Source organism: Stegastes partitus, unplaced genomic scaffold, assembly GCF_000690725.1.
Source record: "Stegastes partitus isolate 25-593 unplaced genomic scaffold, Stegastes_partitus-1.0.2 Scaffold3650, whole genome shotgun sequence".
Lineage (NCBI taxonomy): Eukaryota > Metazoa > Chordata > Actinopteri > Pomacentridae > Stegastes > Stegastes partitus.
Window position 1 is genome coordinate 1 of NW_007581381.1, and position 17,103 is coordinate 17,103.

The 17,103-nt window shown below is 40.6% G+C and overlaps 1 protein-coding gene across 3 annotated transcripts in view; it reads left to right on the forward strand.

Moving 5' to 3' along the window:
* The first annotated feature begins 10,436 nt into the window (after positions 1–10,436).
* Positions 10,437–17,103, forward strand: part of bmp2k (BMP2 inducible kinase) — a 62,241-nt gene continuing 55,574 nt past the window's right edge. For 2 of the 3 annotated variants that reach the window (XM_008306387.1, XM_008306389.1), the window contains exon 1: positions 10,522–11,357. In XM_008306387.1, coding sequence (XP_008304609.1) covers positions 11,207–11,357 — 151 coding nt within the window. In that variant the 5' untranslated portion in view covers positions 10,522–11,206. The other variant, XM_008306388.1, reaches the window with a different exon arrangement.

The following is a 17,103-nucleotide window of genomic DNA, read 5'->3' on the forward strand; positions in this document are numbered from 1 at the left end:
CTCTTAAACTTGTCATTGTTTTCTGCCCAGATTGTTTACAGCTTGAACTTATTGAGGTCAATCTACAAGTTCTGTTTTATTTTTTCTCTCCTTCTCCAATTCATGGGTCGGTTTGTATTTGAGCAGATCTGTTGAGGTGAAAATCAGAATCACAGGTCAGCTCCAGTTAACGTGGAGTCAGTGTTTGTGTTTTTAGCATCTCTGATGATTCTGACGATTTGGTTTGTTTAATTTCTTAAAAACTATGAACGCTCCACAGTTGATAGGATGGTTTCTTCACCTGTGTGCAGATAGTGAATATATTTTTTTAATTAAATACAAGGTTAAATAACATAACAAAGTTAATATTGTTCTAAATTTATTTTTTGCAGCTTATTAAACTGGTCGTACTGGTCGTGGTCATTTATCAAGTCTTATTTTAAATCCAGTTCCTCCTGTAGATGGAGCCAAAGTGCAGCAGATGTTCAGTGAAATTCCAAAACAAAAACGTCTCTTATTTCAGCCTCCACAGAGGAATACAACTTAAAACATTTTCAAAATATATTCGAAACACGTTTTGCTTTTAATCAACTGTACTCCTGCGTAGTCACTTAAATGACCAGTTGAAATAGTGGATTTTGTTTCCCAATCCTAAAATTAAACTCTGTTCAATTACTTGTTTGTTCCTCGTTTGAAGGAAAGTTGAAATCCAACATCATGAAGACTCTGGGATTCAAAATAGTAGTTTGAACATTTAGTTATTTCATGACAAGTAAGTAAACACAGCCTCCCAATAAAAAGTATTTATTTCAAGTCAAAGGCTCCAGAACGAGGTTGAATGGAAGTCGAGGAAGTCCAGAACTTCTCAAGAACATGTTGTGATCTGTCATTGTGAATGAAGGAGTTGATACAGCAACAACAAAAAACAAACTTTACAGCTGCCAGTGAATTAAATGTCGCCATAACTTTCTCCTTTGCGTTCCTTTTCTGCATTTTTCTGCCATCAGTGGGCGAAGCAAGGCTGGTTATTTGTGCCAAACACAGAGGAGATGCTTTTAAAAACAAAAAAAAGTAGGATCAACAGAATCAAACTGTTAGAATGGAAAGTCATGTAATAAAAGACATAAACAATAGAAACCCTTTTATATGGAAGACTTTGAGTATGAATATAGCATTAATACAGCAGCCATATGTGGTGTAAAGATATAGTGGTGTAATGGTGTTCTCTCTGTGAGTTATAGTCTTAGCTTCTAGGTTATATGTTCTATCTTAGCCTGTCCTGCACCTTATTAGAAATGCATGTAGAGTTGAAACCAGAAGTTTACATCCACTGTATAAACAGACATAAAACCTTATTTTCTTACTGTCTGACATTAAATCAGACTAAACGTTTCCTGTTTCAGGTCAGTCAGGATTATTAACATTATTTCTATTTGCTAAACACCAGAATGATGAGAGAGAATTTTTTATTACTTTCTTCAAAGTCAGAAGTTTACATCCACTAAGATGCCTTCAGACTATTTGGGAAAGCCCAGATGATGATGTCATGGCTTTGGAAGCTTCTGATAGGTTAATTGACAACATCTGAGTTAATTGGAGGCACACCTGTGGATGTATTTTAAGGCACACCTCAAACACACTGCTTCCTTTTGTGACAACATAGAAAATCTAAAGAAATCAGCCGAGATATGATGAAGAGAACTGTGGACCTCCACAAGTCTGGTTCATCCTTGGGTATAATGTCCAGATGCCTGAAGGTTCCACGTTCATCTGTTCAAACAATTATACACAACTATAAACACCATGGGAATGTTCAGCCATCATAGTGCTCAGGAAGGAGACGGTTCTGTGTCCCAGAGATGAAGTGTTTTGGTTGAAATGTGCGAATCATCCCCAGAACAAAAGCTAAAGACCTTGTGAAGATGCTGCTGAAGCTGGTCAGAGAGTCATTATCCACAGTGGAACCAGTCCTGTACCGACATGGACTGGAAGGAGACTCAGAGAGCAAGAAGACATCACTCCAGAAGAAACATGAAAAAGACAGATTACAGTTTGTAAATGCACAAAGAGACAAAGAGCTTCATTAGTGGAGACATGTCCTGTGGTCTGATGAAACTAAAACTGAACTGTTTGGCCTTAATGACCATCATTTCAACATCCCAACTGTGAAGCACGGGGGTGGCAGCATCATGCTGTGGGGGTGTTTTGGACGGACTGGTGCACTTCACTAAATAGATGGCATCATGAGGAAAGAACATGATGTGGAAATATTGAAGCAACATCTCAAGACATCAGCCAGGAAGTTAAAGCTTGGACACTAATGGATCTTCAGATGGACAATGACCCTAAACATACCACCAGATTAGTTACAGAGAGGCTTCAGGACAACAAAGTCAGTGTTGTGGAGTGGCCATCACAAAGCCCTGATCTCAGTCCTGGAGAACATTAGTGGAGCAAGGAGACCAACAAACCTGACTCAGTTCCACCAGTTCTGTCAGGAGGAATGGGCCAGAACTCATCAGACTGTTGTGAGAAGCTTGTGGAAGGAAACCCAGAACGTTTGACCCAAGTCATACAGTTTAAAGGCAACGCTACCAGATGCTGAGGAGATGGATGGAAACTTCTGACTTTGATAGAAATTCTCTCTCTCATTATTCTGGTGTTTAGCAAATAGAAATAATGTTGGTGATCCTGACTGAGCTAAAACAGGAGAAGTTTAGTCTAATTTAGTGTCAGACGGTGAGAAAAAAAAAGGTTGAATGTCTTTCTATACAGGGGATGTAAACGTCTGGTTTCAACTGTATAACTTTTATGGGGGTTTTTTTTAGGCCGAAAAATCATGTCGGAAGAATCTATTACAATAAGTCTGAGGAACAGCTTTAATGCAGTCACCGAATAAACCTGAGAAACGACCGTTACAGGTGATCTAACCTGCTGGAAGTGAAAGCCTGGATTTGTGCCTGTTAGTGAATCCTCTGAACGGAAATATAACGTTTCCTAACTTCACAGACAGAAGACATCAGCTGCAGCCGGTTAAACCTCCAGACTGATTCATCGTCTCCCTGCAGCGCCTCGTTTCTTTAAGCCCGACGGTCCTGCAGCGAGCCAGAACAGTTAAAGTCGGGCCAGACGCACTCGCAGACTATCGAGGTGGATGAAAGCCCGGAGGGGAAGACGGTTTCCTCATTAGAGCAAAGTAATCACCCAGACTGCTTCGCTCTGAGTCCTCCGCCTTCATCTGAAAACAAGAACAGAGGGGGACGTCTAAACATCTTCGCCGTCTGATAGCCTGATCCACGTGGCCCCCGACTCTGTTTACGCGCCCAGGATGATCTGGAAGCAGGAGCTTTAATGTTATCAGCACCAGAAACCTTTACGACACACTTAACTGGAAGCCATCTTTAGTGACCTACTTTAATACGACCCACTCTTCTCATAACATCCCTTTACAGAGGTGTTTTGGTTTCTGCTCGACAACAACCCATTTTCACCGTTCACAGTTTTTATATCGCGGACAAAAAAGCAGCGACCTCATTAATCCAATGCTTTCCCTTGGTAAAAAAAAAAAAAAGAAGAAGAAGCCATTATTCGTGCTAATAAAAATGTTTGTAAGTCATTAATGTGTGATTTTATTTTTTATTTTTTGGCCTGAATAGTCGGTGACCTTGTCCTATTAAATAGAGGACAGTGGGACGGTTCCATCCTGGTTTATTAAAGCGCTCAGAGACAGAACAAACAATGCTGAAAGGGATTAAAGGGACAATTCAATGCATTTAAAGTCCCATTTGCAGTGGACGAGCATTAACTGGGGATCTCTAGGAATTTGTAATAATCGTGGAGATGGTTTGTGATCCTAATGTCGTTTAATGTCTGTGTCATGCAAAGCTAACAATAAATAGTCAAACCAGATGCTAAATGAGAAGCTAGAAGTATGAAAAAAAGACACTATTTATTTTATTATTCTGTTTTTATTATATTGCCCAGGTCCTGTCATGATATTAGTTGCATGCAAATGGGTATTTAAGTAATCTGGGGGTGTTTTTTTTTTCTTTGTTTGAGGCTGTTTTGGTGATTTTAAATCAAAGTTTGGGCAGAATTTTGGGCGCAAATTCAGGAATCTCATCACCCAACACTGCATGAATCCATCAGAGGAGACAAATCTCAACATGCACGGCAGTAAAGAATATTTAGTCGTCTTTCAGCTGTTATTGTCTGGCAGCTTGTTCATATCGTATTTGTGGATAAGGCAAGTAAAGTTTGGAACAAAGCAGACTTTACTTCAAACGCCACATGAAACCCAGACGTGGGGGTAATTTCTAAATCACACACGGTCAACAGGTAACACTAGCTGTGTACGTATAAGGCTGTAAAGACATAGCTAGCACCCAAAAACAAATGGAGCCTTGAATTTGACATTTTCTCGGACGCATCTGTCTGACATTTTATTTACGCCCATATTTTTATCAACATCAATCACAAGGTTCCTGAAGCAGGCGGTTAGTTCCTGTTTTACTTTGACATCTTCTTTTCTTTGTGTATCACTTGTGTTTTTGCTTCCTCCCTTTGTCCGTTTTCTCTCCTTTTTCGATTGCCTTCATTAGTTGCCCCTGTTTCTCATGTGTCACCTACATCTCATCGGTTCTCTGTGGTTATGTCGTCCTGCCTCTTTTGCTGATTATTCGTTTCTGTCTCTGGGATAACCTGCTTTCCATTGGTTTGTTGACTTCCTGTTCACATACTTCCTGTTTTCCATCCTGACTTCTTCTTCCATGTGTTCATCGGATTTGTCTTTTGTGCTTTTTGGGGATTTTCTTTGGTTTAATTGCTTTAGATAATCATTTAGTTTATCTTGTGTTTAAGTGCCTTTATATTTTTCAAAAACCAGTTTATCTGGACCATTTTTTTCATCTCCAAACTTATACTCCGTCACCATTATCCTGCTGGTGAAGTCTAGTGTGAGACGTGACTGTAGTTCACGGCATCAGGCAGCGTGAAGCCTCTAATGTGTGACGCTGAGACGCTGCAGCGAAGGAAATCGAACTCGCGGGGGGAAAACTGAGAAATGTAGGCCAAGTCACTGCGCTTCCAGACTCCAAACTGGTGCGTGATGCCAAGTGTAAAACGTAGCAGACCAGAACTCAAGAGCAGAGCTTTTATCCTCGCCTGACACGAGGCCAAGAAATGTACGCTCGTCTGCGAATTTCCCCGATTACGTTCCCCCCACGCGAAGAGTCTCCGTTCATAACCTGGACTGCCATTCAGAAGCAGCGACAGCATGCTAGACTGGTTTCTGCTGACCTCCCAGAGTATTTTTTTTAAACTTTTAAATTCAGAAAAAGCGTTTCTGTTTTATGCAAAAATGCCACCTATACTTTATTTAATTGTCCAAGAAGTTGCGTTGAGCTAATGTTTAAATGTACATCAATGTTTTGTGCATTATTTCACTCAAACATGCATCTGTTGTGTTTGATGGGAAATCAAAGGATCTTTGGTAGAATTTTTCAATGGCTTCTGCAAAAACTGTGATGCTTTAACATACAGTTTCTTATTAATTTGCTTTGATATGGACACGTTGTATTAGTCCACTGTCTTGCGATGTTGAAATATATTCCATATCAGCTTGTTCCAGCTCTCTCCATATTTTATGGCTGCACCATTTCATCAAATCTACTCGTTTTGTACAACATTTTTCACAGAATTCCTTTAAACACACTTTGTATGTTTGGTAAATTTGGCATCTCTAGATTTAAAACGAGCTTTGTTGAATACTTGCCTGAACATTATGAGCCAGTGGTTGCCAGTTCTTTTGCTTTGAAACCCTTAAAATAGACCCACTTATAGTGCATTCGTGACCCTTCATCACGCGCTGATTATAGTGTTTGTAGTGGGAATTATGTTTGGAACCAAACCAAATAGTAAATAGTTTGCAAGTCCAAGACAAACTTTCATTCAAGGTCCAGCAAACTTGATCTTTATTTGGTTTATTTGAGCTCAGTTTGAGACTCTTTGATCATCATCATCAGCATCAATGAAACTCCTGAAAACCGGAGTTTCACTGCTACAGCGACAACACAACGCTGTAATCTGAAGGTTTAAAAGTCCAAAAACTCTTCCGCTTCTTTGAGAAAGTTTCAGGGTGGGACTTTTTTCCAACTGAGTCATGCCTGCTCCTTACCAGTGAGAAGTCTCCGTCCAAAAACACACAAATACAGAAATCTATTCTGTGAAACTGTTCCAACTTTGGCAGACGTTTGGTTGCTGATTGTGGAAAAATTTTTTTGGTGGTTTCGTTAGCTCTGAATTGTTTGGATGAATTGAGTAAAAAGCAAGTTGCAGGTTACGTTTTTTTTTTAAACAAAATTTCTATCTAATATTTCTTGTTAATGATTGTTGAAAAGTTAACGCATGATTTCAAAGGCAGAAATTCTAAAGAAAACGTGAACAGAACTCTTAAAAATGGTCATTAGGTCACACTAAGGAGTCGTCTCTGCCTCAGTGCAGTGAGTCTGAGCAGCTACGATGCAGAAAGTTGGGTTTTTGCTAAATATTTTGCATTTCAAAGTTTTTTTGGACAAACACATTGATGTGCAATGCTCATTTGAGACGGGAGGCTCATGTTCCTGGAGATGCAATGATGTTTTACAGCTGGTTCGGTCCACACGGTTGCTTCAGTTTCAGTTCTGGCGCCAGCAGAAGTAATGATCACAGATCAGTCAGAGATTTGTGGATAATGACACTCTCCTACCAGGACTCTGACTGGACATTGTACCCAAGGATGAACCAGACTTGTGGAGGTCCACAATTCTCTTCCTGATATCTTGGCTGGTTTCTTTAGATTTTCTATGTTGTCACAAAAGGAAGCAGTGTGTTTGAGGTGTACCTGAAAATACATCCACTGGTGTGTCTCCAATTAACTCAAATGTTGTCAATTAACCTATTAAAACCTTCCAAAGTCATGACATCATCATCTGGGCTTTACCTAATAGTTTGAAGGATCTTAGTGGATGTAAACTTCTGACTTTGGAGAAGTGATAAAAGTGATAAAAAATGGAGATGGAGTGATGGAGTGATAAAAAAAAAAAATCTCTCTCACTATTCTCAAATAGAAATAATGTTGGTGATCCTAACTGACCTCAAACAGGAAAAGTTTAATCTAATTTAATGTCAGATGGTGAGAAAAAATGAAAAGTTTTTATGTCTTTTTATGCGTTGTATGTAAACTTCTGGTTTTCACTGTAAATGCATGTGTTTGACTTCTGCAGGGTCAAAACTAAAGTTAGGATCCATACTTCTTATTGTTAAACTGGACCTAGCTTGGCTGCTCTCCCTCTTTTGATGTCATGACTGAGTTTTGTTCCTTGAACACGACGTAAATGTCTGTTAAATGTCATTGTTGTGCATATGTAGGTGTAATTTTTCAAAAGTTTTAATTAATTAATTAATTAATTAATTAATTAGTTTACTGTCGTCACCAACCTGCAATTCGCTTTTTAAGGAAGTCTTGCTTGCGTCCTAAATGTTCAGGAGGTCAGAGGTCAGCTCAGGAACCCGGTTGAGGCTGATTGAGTGGTTGGACTGAATGATGGTGAATCTGCATGTTTCTGCGTATTCAAACACCAACAGGTGGCAGCAAACACCTCACCGACAGCCAGACAACAATAAGTGTGTCAGAGAGGAAAGATTCCCCCCTGCAGAAACAGGATGTGTCCAGACATGGGGGTTTATGCAGTCATGTGATCCCCCTCTGCTCCTCCTTATCTCTTATGTAATCCTCATCTCAGCCATGTGCTCCCCCTCTAACCGCTGACCTGAATATGGTAATTGTGACCACTTATCCACAGAAGTAGGCGTTTTCTATCCTCTGGCAACTGATGTGCCGACAATAAAGGGGACCTGGAGCGATGTAGCACGAGTTACACCGTGAAGGAATGAAAGTCTTGTGGAGTTATGTGGTGAAAAGTCCAGTGTGCACAGCAGCCTTTGTTCACAAAGACAGAGGCAGCTGTCGCACCACTTCCTCGTCGGCAGTGCCTCGTGAAAAATTGCATTGTTTTTTTCTCCACAGCGGATGATTATCAACGAGTGCAAAAGGATCAATTTACACATATTGAGGAAGTAACATCCCTCAAAAAAACAACAACACCAGAAATATTTTACATAGGGAGGAACAAAGACACAGATGAGGATCTGAGCTGGTGGGACTGGGGTTTTCAATAATGAACAGGGTGATGAAAATGGATGAGGATAACAGATTACTTCAGTGCAGCCTGAGGTTTGTTTATTTCTCCATGCACTGCATTCTTTCCAGCCTATTTTGTGTTCTCCTTCCTCAACCAAACTGCTCAGTCTGTCACTCATGCCGCCCAGTCATAGATGAGTATTGTCTGGGCGCTTCTATGGAAGCCCATTCCTACCAAGAAAAGGAAATGTAGATTAAAGTTCAGCATTAAAAAAAAATCAAAAAAAGATTGTAAGTCAGAAATTTTAAAGCCTGTTTCTTAATGTTGAATAAGTAAGTTTAAAATTTTTTTTAAAATGTGACAAATATCCCACCATATTGTTATACAATGTGCATGACGACATCATATGCGCATGATGTGTTTTATTCATTTAGTGCCAGTTCACATAATAAATCATCTCAGGGAACTTCACAGAGTAAACATGAAGAACTTATGCTGTAATATCATAGAGAAAAGTCCAACAAAAAACATCAATTTGAATATAAAAATGTATGACGGTTAAAAAGGAATGTTGGTAGAAAACTGTTAAACGTGTGTTGATGTATTTGCAGCTGCTTTTTTCTAACTGACAGCCGCACATTCAAGCTGTCAAACTTTAAACTTCCAATATTTAAGCGTGATATTGTATTAAAGTGCATTTAGAATCTGACACTGTCCCATCATGCAGGATATCACTTTAATGTTTGGCCAAATCGAAGTGAAATTAATGTTAATGATTTAATATTCTCTGTAATAAATACCAGTAGAATAATCGGTCTTCTATCAGCTGCAGTGTAAACAGATTAAACATAAAAACATATTTATGTGATTTCTGCATCACCAACTAAATACATGTTGGGTTCCCATGGCAACGAGATGCATACAGTGTGGGAAACTGTAACTGCATGACATCATTCAGTGGTTTTAGTAACATACAAATGAACAGGTTGCAGATGAAACACATTCCTCCAGCTGAGAATCTGTATCGTTCATAGAGAATCATCACTAAATGATTTGGTCAAAGGGAGACACTTCTTCCAGCTCTGAATGTAACCTGCTGACCAGGATAGCTCCACAGAATCAGTGACCATGGTGATCTAGCAGGTCAAAAGAGAGCCACCTTTAAGATCCTGATAACTGTGACTTCAGGCTCAACATACCTGCTAACCGACTAGTTGGGTTTTTCCCACTGTCCCAGAGTGCTCACCCAAAGGGAAGCCAAAGGAAACTTTAGATTTTCGAGATCCTTGTTTAAAATGTGTAAGGTCTTCTCCTTACTGTGTGAAGTGCTACGAGATAACATATGTTGTGAATTGGTGCTATATAGATAAAATTGAAATAAATTGCATAATAATCAGTCAGACTTTATTTATATAGCACTTTTCATACAAATACAATGCAACACAAAGCGCTATACAAACATAAAAATGCAATAAAACAATGTCGTTATGTTAGAGATAAAGGACTCTAAAACACAGATATGAGAAACTAAGGAAATGCAATCCCATTTAACAGGTGCAATGAGGGAACACCAGATAAGATAACATAAGATAGGTAAATAAATAAAATCAAATTAAACATGTTACCGAAATAGAGAAAGATAAAGATAGAAATAGGTACCAAAGATTATTTAACATAGAATAACAAATGATAAATTAAATAAATAAAGTAAAACATCAATAGAGAAATCTGTAAATAAAATTAGTTAAATCAAAAGCCTGATGGAAAAGGTAGGCCTTGAGTTTGTTTTCAAAAATAAAAGAAATGAGCAAATGAAATTCTAGCTAACAGATTTAATAAGAATCTAAACCTACTAAAGCTGCTTCTAATGCAGGCTTTGGTGTATCAATGTGTGTGAATGAGAAACACATGCAAAGCACTTTGAGTACCACCAAGTCAGAAAGGTGCTATAGAAGTGCAGACCATTTACCATTTACCATATAATGAAATTCTGAGATCCTTTTTTTGATATTACAAGTCAATATGATGAAATAATTAAGAAAAGTCAAATTTTTGTAACTGAAAATTCTAACGTCTTTGTCATGCTTTTACCTGACCTTGCATTGTTTTTATTTACATCAAGCCTCACTTCATTCATTCATGTTCTGCTCCTTTAGGCACCACCGGACTTCCATATTTATCTGCCTCCACCAGTCAGAACACAGGGAGTGGGCGGGGCCTCGTCAGGTTAGGTTGTCACTCTCATTATCGGGTAAATAACAAACCACCCACTTATTTTGAAGCCTGCCGTTTGGGAGTCACGAGAAGTTTAACGCTAGCGGAGCTCCGCGGAGATGACACCGAGGAGACCGGAGGTAACGCCGACCAAACGGGACGAAACCACTCCGCCGGGGGCTTTCCGATAAGCTGCTCCAATCACGGCTGTGTCAGCCCGCCTGCGCTCGGGGCGGCTCGTCTCGCGGAGGAACCGTTGACGCTAGCTAGCTAGCTAGCCACACCAGCAGCTAGCGGGCTAACTAGCCGCAGCGCCCGAGTGAAGTGAGCAAGTCGCGGCGTGTGAAGCTAACGTCCCGCTAGCATCGCGGCGAGGGGGCTGCTTTCAGAGCACCGTTGGGCTGTTCATATCCCCGGAGGAGGTTGTTGTCGGCGGCTGCATTGTTGTGCTCGTCTTCCTTTTTCATTGTCGGTGCCCTGACTGAGTCCACGCATGCTAGCAAGAACCAGTTAGCGTGATGTGTCACATTAGCTAACGAACCAGTTATTTTTTTTTGTTTTTTGTTTTTTTTTACAAAACGAAATTCGGGACGCGGTTTTATCATATCATCCCGCCATGACGCCTGTGTATTAACTTTTTAATGTCGTATCGTCCGACAGCGAGTCGTCCCTCCAGAAGAACCCGACGCGGAGTATGCAGGAGGAGAAAAGACCCCAGATAAGTAGATAGGGGACGTCGGACACTAGCCGAGTTTAAAACTGGACTGCGTGGTGGATCGATTCGCCACCCGATTTGGGATCGCGTTTGGTGGCCTGACGGAGGAAGCGAGAGGATGAAGAAGTTTTCCAGAATGCCAAAGTCCGAGAGCGGCGGACTCGGAGGGGCGTCCGGGTCCGGATCCAGCTCCGGAGTCAGCAGCTACTTCGGGAAAGTGTTCGCGGTCGGCCGGTATCAAGTCACCGTGGAGGAGCTGATTGCAGAAGGTATGTAGATTAAACCTTTTTTTCCCCCACATTAATCTCACATCATGATGTTTTCTGGGGACACACCCTCCAGGCAGCACGAACTCCAGCTGGGTTGGTAATTGGTTTAAAAGCTCAGATTTTCCCCTTAAACATCTGCACAAGAAAGGGGTGTTTTTTTGAGATGGGTCGCCCTCCTCATCCATCCTGTGCTGGTACTCAAACTGGGACACCAGGGACTTGACTCCTGGCTTGAATTAAGACTTTTCCCCCCATACAGCTGTGGTTTACATCCTGCTTCAGCTGCTCCACTGAGGGGGTTTGTTGGCCTCCAGGGTATCAACGGTCCAATCCTCCTGTGTCAACATACAACATTGTAAAGATCCAGCCGTTGAAAATCAAGTTCTTTGACAGTTTGCTTTTGTCCCGTGAGGGTTTGTTTGGGAGTATAAAGGGTTTTGCTCTCTTTACAGGAGAACTAGAGAGTTGTTGTCAACAAGTTTCTCTAAAAAAAAAAAAGTCAACACTCCTTGATTCAACTCCTTAAATGTGAACATTTGCTCATTTCTTTATTCTTTTGTGATTGTCAACTTTTTTGGATTGTGGACAAAACAAGACACAAGCTTAAGCTCTGATGGACATTTATCCCCATTTTCAGACTTTTCATAGACCAAAAATGATCAACAGATTGGTCGCCAATTAAAATAATCATTAGTTGCTGCCAATTTGTTGATTTCAAGTCAAAACAGTGTCATTCTTTGAATTGCAAAGGCTGCAGTTTGGGATGTAGGTTATGCAATCTGCATCTGTGTCAGTGTTTTAACCGTCATGTCAGTGGTTTCATGAATTCATGCCAACCTCCTTGTGCAAAAAGTCACACATTTGATGGTATCTCATCAGAGCGGTGGCGCTCTTAAGTTTACTACACAGTGAATATTGACATTTTGAAATATAAAACATCACAAAGAAGTATTCCAAAACAAACCACAAATGGAGGTTTTCCCAAAAAGTCTAAGCGTCACTTTATTGCTTTTAAAGTTTTGCAAGTTGTTCCTCCAGTGGCTGATTTGGAGACACTGGAGTTTTATGTTAACGTGTACTCACGTAATTGGATTGCAACATTAGAATAAGAAACAACAGGCCTCCCTGGATAAAGACATAAAGAGTGACTTGTGCAATAGCTGTGCCTGTCTGCTCACTACCAGCTCTATGGGATGTGGACAGACTAGTTGTGTTCAGAAATGTCCTCCGTCACACGGGCAGAAAATGAGGAAGTGCGAAAAAAACAGACGTGTTTTTGTGAAACAGCTGTTTGTTTCACAATTGGCTCGGTGCTTATCAGTGTGTTAATTGGACACATACTTTGATTTATTGACCAACCCAGCCAATATGACCACTAATTGGTTGTTGGACTTTCTAGGGAAGTAGGAGGCGGTCAATTTTTTTTTAAAGGCTTTTTGTGACTAAAAAATGTCTAAAAGAAAACTACAAATACTTTATGCTTTTGGTTGTAACAAGCACTACATTTTAAAGTTGCCTCTTCAGCAGTTTGACTCAATTTTTTTGCATAAATCAACTACTTGACTACTCAAACTCGTGGATTTATTTAGTCAGTGTCAGCTTGAGTAATGCAAACCTGAAAGATTTCAAATTATTATAAGGAAACGTAACGTCGCAGCTGCTCCCAGCTAACTTTAATTGAAAGAAATGAAGCAACGTTATTGCTTGTTCTTATCAGACACACTTTGCGTGCTTACTAATGTGATTACTGAACACATAATCATTCTTTGTAAGTCGCTGTAAATGCTGAGCGTTAACTGAACCCTTCAAACGTGACAGGCGTGTCTCTTCAGGTAACACTGTAAACATGCTGTAATGTCAGGCTGTAAACCTGATCTCAACTCGCCCAAATAAAAACAAAACAAAAAGCAGAACGCAGCCCTTCCTGCGAGCAGTCACGAGTCCGTGTCGTCAAGTAATCATGTGAAGTGGCTGTGGCCGGATAGCGCTAGCAGCGGCACAAGGTTGCATCGTGACCTTTGCTCATCAATCTGTCCCAAGGTAAGAGTGGGGCGTCAGGGCTGCACAGTTAATCATACAACAGCACGGGCGCGTTTCGTTTCACTCGCAGAGTCTGCTGCGTTCAGATGTGGAGGAAATGTGAAAGCAGAATATTGCTCCTCAGTAAGGTGGAAAGAATGCTATGACAAAAAAAAAAGGAAAAGAGCAGAAGTGCTGCTGCTGAACTGACATCTGTGTACAAGCACATTTCTAGTACAGTGAGCTCCATAAAGGTCTAAAATCTGCTTGAGTAAACTGTTATTTTAAGATTTACTTAGAAATAATAGAATAGATTTATTTGCTGCTTAAACGTGTGGTTTTTGCAGCGCGCAAGCAAGTTAATTCAGTGTGACCAAGGATTTGTACTCTAATAGAAGTAAATTTAGAGAAGTCCAGTGCTGAAGTAAGAACTTAACAGTGACTGACAGTGAAACTGCAATGCCAAGCTGCAGCATTACAGTAAATCAACGAGTCGTTTCCACCCCACAGCCTCTCCATTGGCATTTAGGACATAAATAAACTTAACATTAGCAGCCTCGAATGGTTTTATATAAATATAGCTCTTTACATTGTCATGACTGTGTCCTTAACGGTGTCCGTGCTGATTCCACGTGCTGCGTATTGGGCAACACTGGACCTTCAACCGCCAACCAATGACTGCTTCAGGATGCTTCAAGCTTTGTGTTTCTGCAAATGGTTCGTGTGACATGAATTTCATCACCTGTCCAAGTTGGTCCCCTGTGGACGCTCACCTTCAGCCTAAATTTTGTGGTTGCGCAGACCGTATGCTCTGCAAGTTTGCCGACAAAACAAATGCTCATTTTGGCTCTTGAGATACTCCACACCTTTTTCATTAATCTTTCTGAGAGTTGCAATCAAAGTTGTGTCTGCTGGTCCAATCAGTGGCACCCAAACACAGCAGGAGGCTCCAAATTCTCAAAAAAAAAAACCCTTTACTATGTCCACTCACTGTGTTTGGGACAACAACAAACTCCAGCAGCCGGCTGTTCTATAGCATTTGGCTCACGGCAGGAATAATAACTCACTCTGTGCTGCAGCCTGATCAGTAATGAGCTTTTATATCCTGTAAAAAAAAAAACAACACAATTGCAGCCTTTTAGAACCAACCATGGGAATGCCATGTGTTTTTTTTTTGGTGTGTGTGTGTTTTTGATAAGACTGCATCAGTGAGCCACCAAAGATGCAGAAAGCATGAATTGACCTTAGCTGAAGTTTTAGGGAGGCATCATTGTACTTTAATATCTGCCTGGCTGCTAAAAATCTTGGTAAAAATGTTGGGTTAAATGTTGAAATTATTTGTAATTGTTGCTCAGAGAAGTAACTGGCATGCTTATTAGCAGTATGTATTTAAACTTTGGAGTAGGCTTGTTAATGGCTGATCGATTTATTGTCTCTTTTATAATTTCACTGATTAAAAATATACGAGCTGATAAGGCAGAAGATGAAGAACATGCAGGTCAGAAAATGTATTCCACATTAGGGCTGCTAACGATTATTTTAGTAGTCGACTAATCTGTCCATTATTTTTTCAATTATTTCTGTCACGCCCACCATCTGGGCTTCCTGTTGACGCAGCTCTTTTTACAGGCTCCAGTGCAAGTTTTACCCCATCCCATAAATGTCACCCTGATTTCCAGTTACCAAACAGTATATAGGCCTAGTCTGATGCTTCAACCCACAGAGCTAAAACCTGGGCTAGGCAGGCTAAGTTAGGGGAAAAGTCAGATACTTTGGGATTAACTGGAACCGTGTTTAAGCCACCCGCCTGAGACACGCTACATTTTTAATGATGCTAGCGTGTGCTGCTGTCGTCTTAATAAATGATTACGTTTGCCGAAGCAGTAGGCTTCTTGTTTTGTGTCTTTGTGGTCCTAAAAATGGTTGCAGTTACTGTTAGCACTGTCAGAGAAACTGTACACTTCTGTAATTCTGTGTTCTATTGCACTAAACATGTTAATTTTAATGAAATGGCCTCAAAATGATTAATGTCATCCTGAACTACGTAGCCTGTTTCTCGCAAAGTAAACAAAAATACACACAGTAATGCTAATTTACCATCCGGAATGCTGGGAGCCATGACTCCAGGGTGCTTTCTTTTCAGATGCTCATGCAGGACTGTTATGCTGCCGTGTTGCGCCAACTCTGCGTGGCAGACTGCACGTTTCACCTGATGTGACACTTTAACTTGAAGTATTGCCAAACTTTGGGAAGAAAGGCCTCGTCTTGACTCGACTCTGACCCTGCTCAGCTTGTGTCGCCATCGGTCTTGAGTTGTTCTTCGCTGGTTGAGAACACAGACGCTGCAAATAGTGACAGTACTGCCCCCAGCATTTGTTGTGGTGCGTTGCAGTCATTTGCGTAGTGTTGGGACTTCTCATACTGTCTGGAAAGCTATGGTTGGTAAGGACGGTGTTAACATGCCCGGTGCAGTGTTTTACTATCAAAGCCCTTACAGGACGTTTATAACGCCACGTATCGACAATGAAGTTTTGCGTCAATGAATTTATATTGTCGACGTTGTCGACTAATCGTTACAGCCTTATTCCGTTATCTGTCATATTTGTGTCTTGCTGTTGAAGAGCTGAGGAAGCGATTGCTCAAACCACGGCCAGTTCCACGTTGGCAGGCAGAGAGCATTGTGGGAGTTAAAGTAACAACGGGCACCATGACAAAGACTTCTGTGACATTTCATGGCTTTCTGGACAGCAGTTCAATAACGATGTATAAAAGATTTAACCTGCTTCTGCAGCAAATGTCTGCAGGTAGCAGCTCCACCAGTATTTTGAAAATGTCTCCAATCCTTCATGATTAATCAATTATTCATTGACAACACTGTCGATTATTGGTTCAGAAAACAATTTACAGTTTTCATCCCGACTTCTATTTCTCTTTTAGAATCACAACAGATGATTATTTTCAGTGTCAATCTGTTGACTATTTTCTTGATTAACTGACTCAATGTCTGGCCTGTAAAATGTCCAAAAAGTGTAAAATGCTGATGAGTGTTTTCCAGAGTTGACGTCCTCAAATGTGTAGACAAAAAGTAATCAGCTTGCTGTCAAAGAAGAGGAAAAAAACAGAGAATAAACCAGTTTAACAAGCCTGAATCAGCAAATTTAGACCTTTTCATTCCTAAACAATTGCTCAAACCAGTTAATTGAACTTCAGAATAGTTCCTGGTAAATTTAATAGTTGACAATTACTTTCTGCAGCTCTGTTCTAATGACTCAGTGACACTCAAACACGGGTGCCCAGTCAGCAGCAGCGTGGATAAACATTACAGCGCACATCGCAGAGTGGTTTGTTAGAAGTGAAAACGAAATCTGAATCGACTGCTGACTCTGCCATAACGCCAGGCTTTATGTGTGAAGTGAAACCGGTGCTGTTGTAGTAGCAGCCAGTCGTCATCCTCAGAAAGTTTGGACAAAATCACATGAAGCAGGAACCACAACAACTCTTAATCTTTGCCAGATAAAGCAAATTGCGTTCATCAGCGTGCACAGGTTTTGATCAGGCCGACTGCGGGTCACTTGTCTTAGTGCTGAATGCGTCATGTGATGTTTTTGAGTGGCTCATCTCCCTCTTCCTTATTCAACGCTGATCCAGCAGCTGTGCCAGTTTAATGAAAAGCACGAGAACCCCTTAAAGCCAAACACTCAGATTTAGTTTGCAGGAAAAGGAGGAC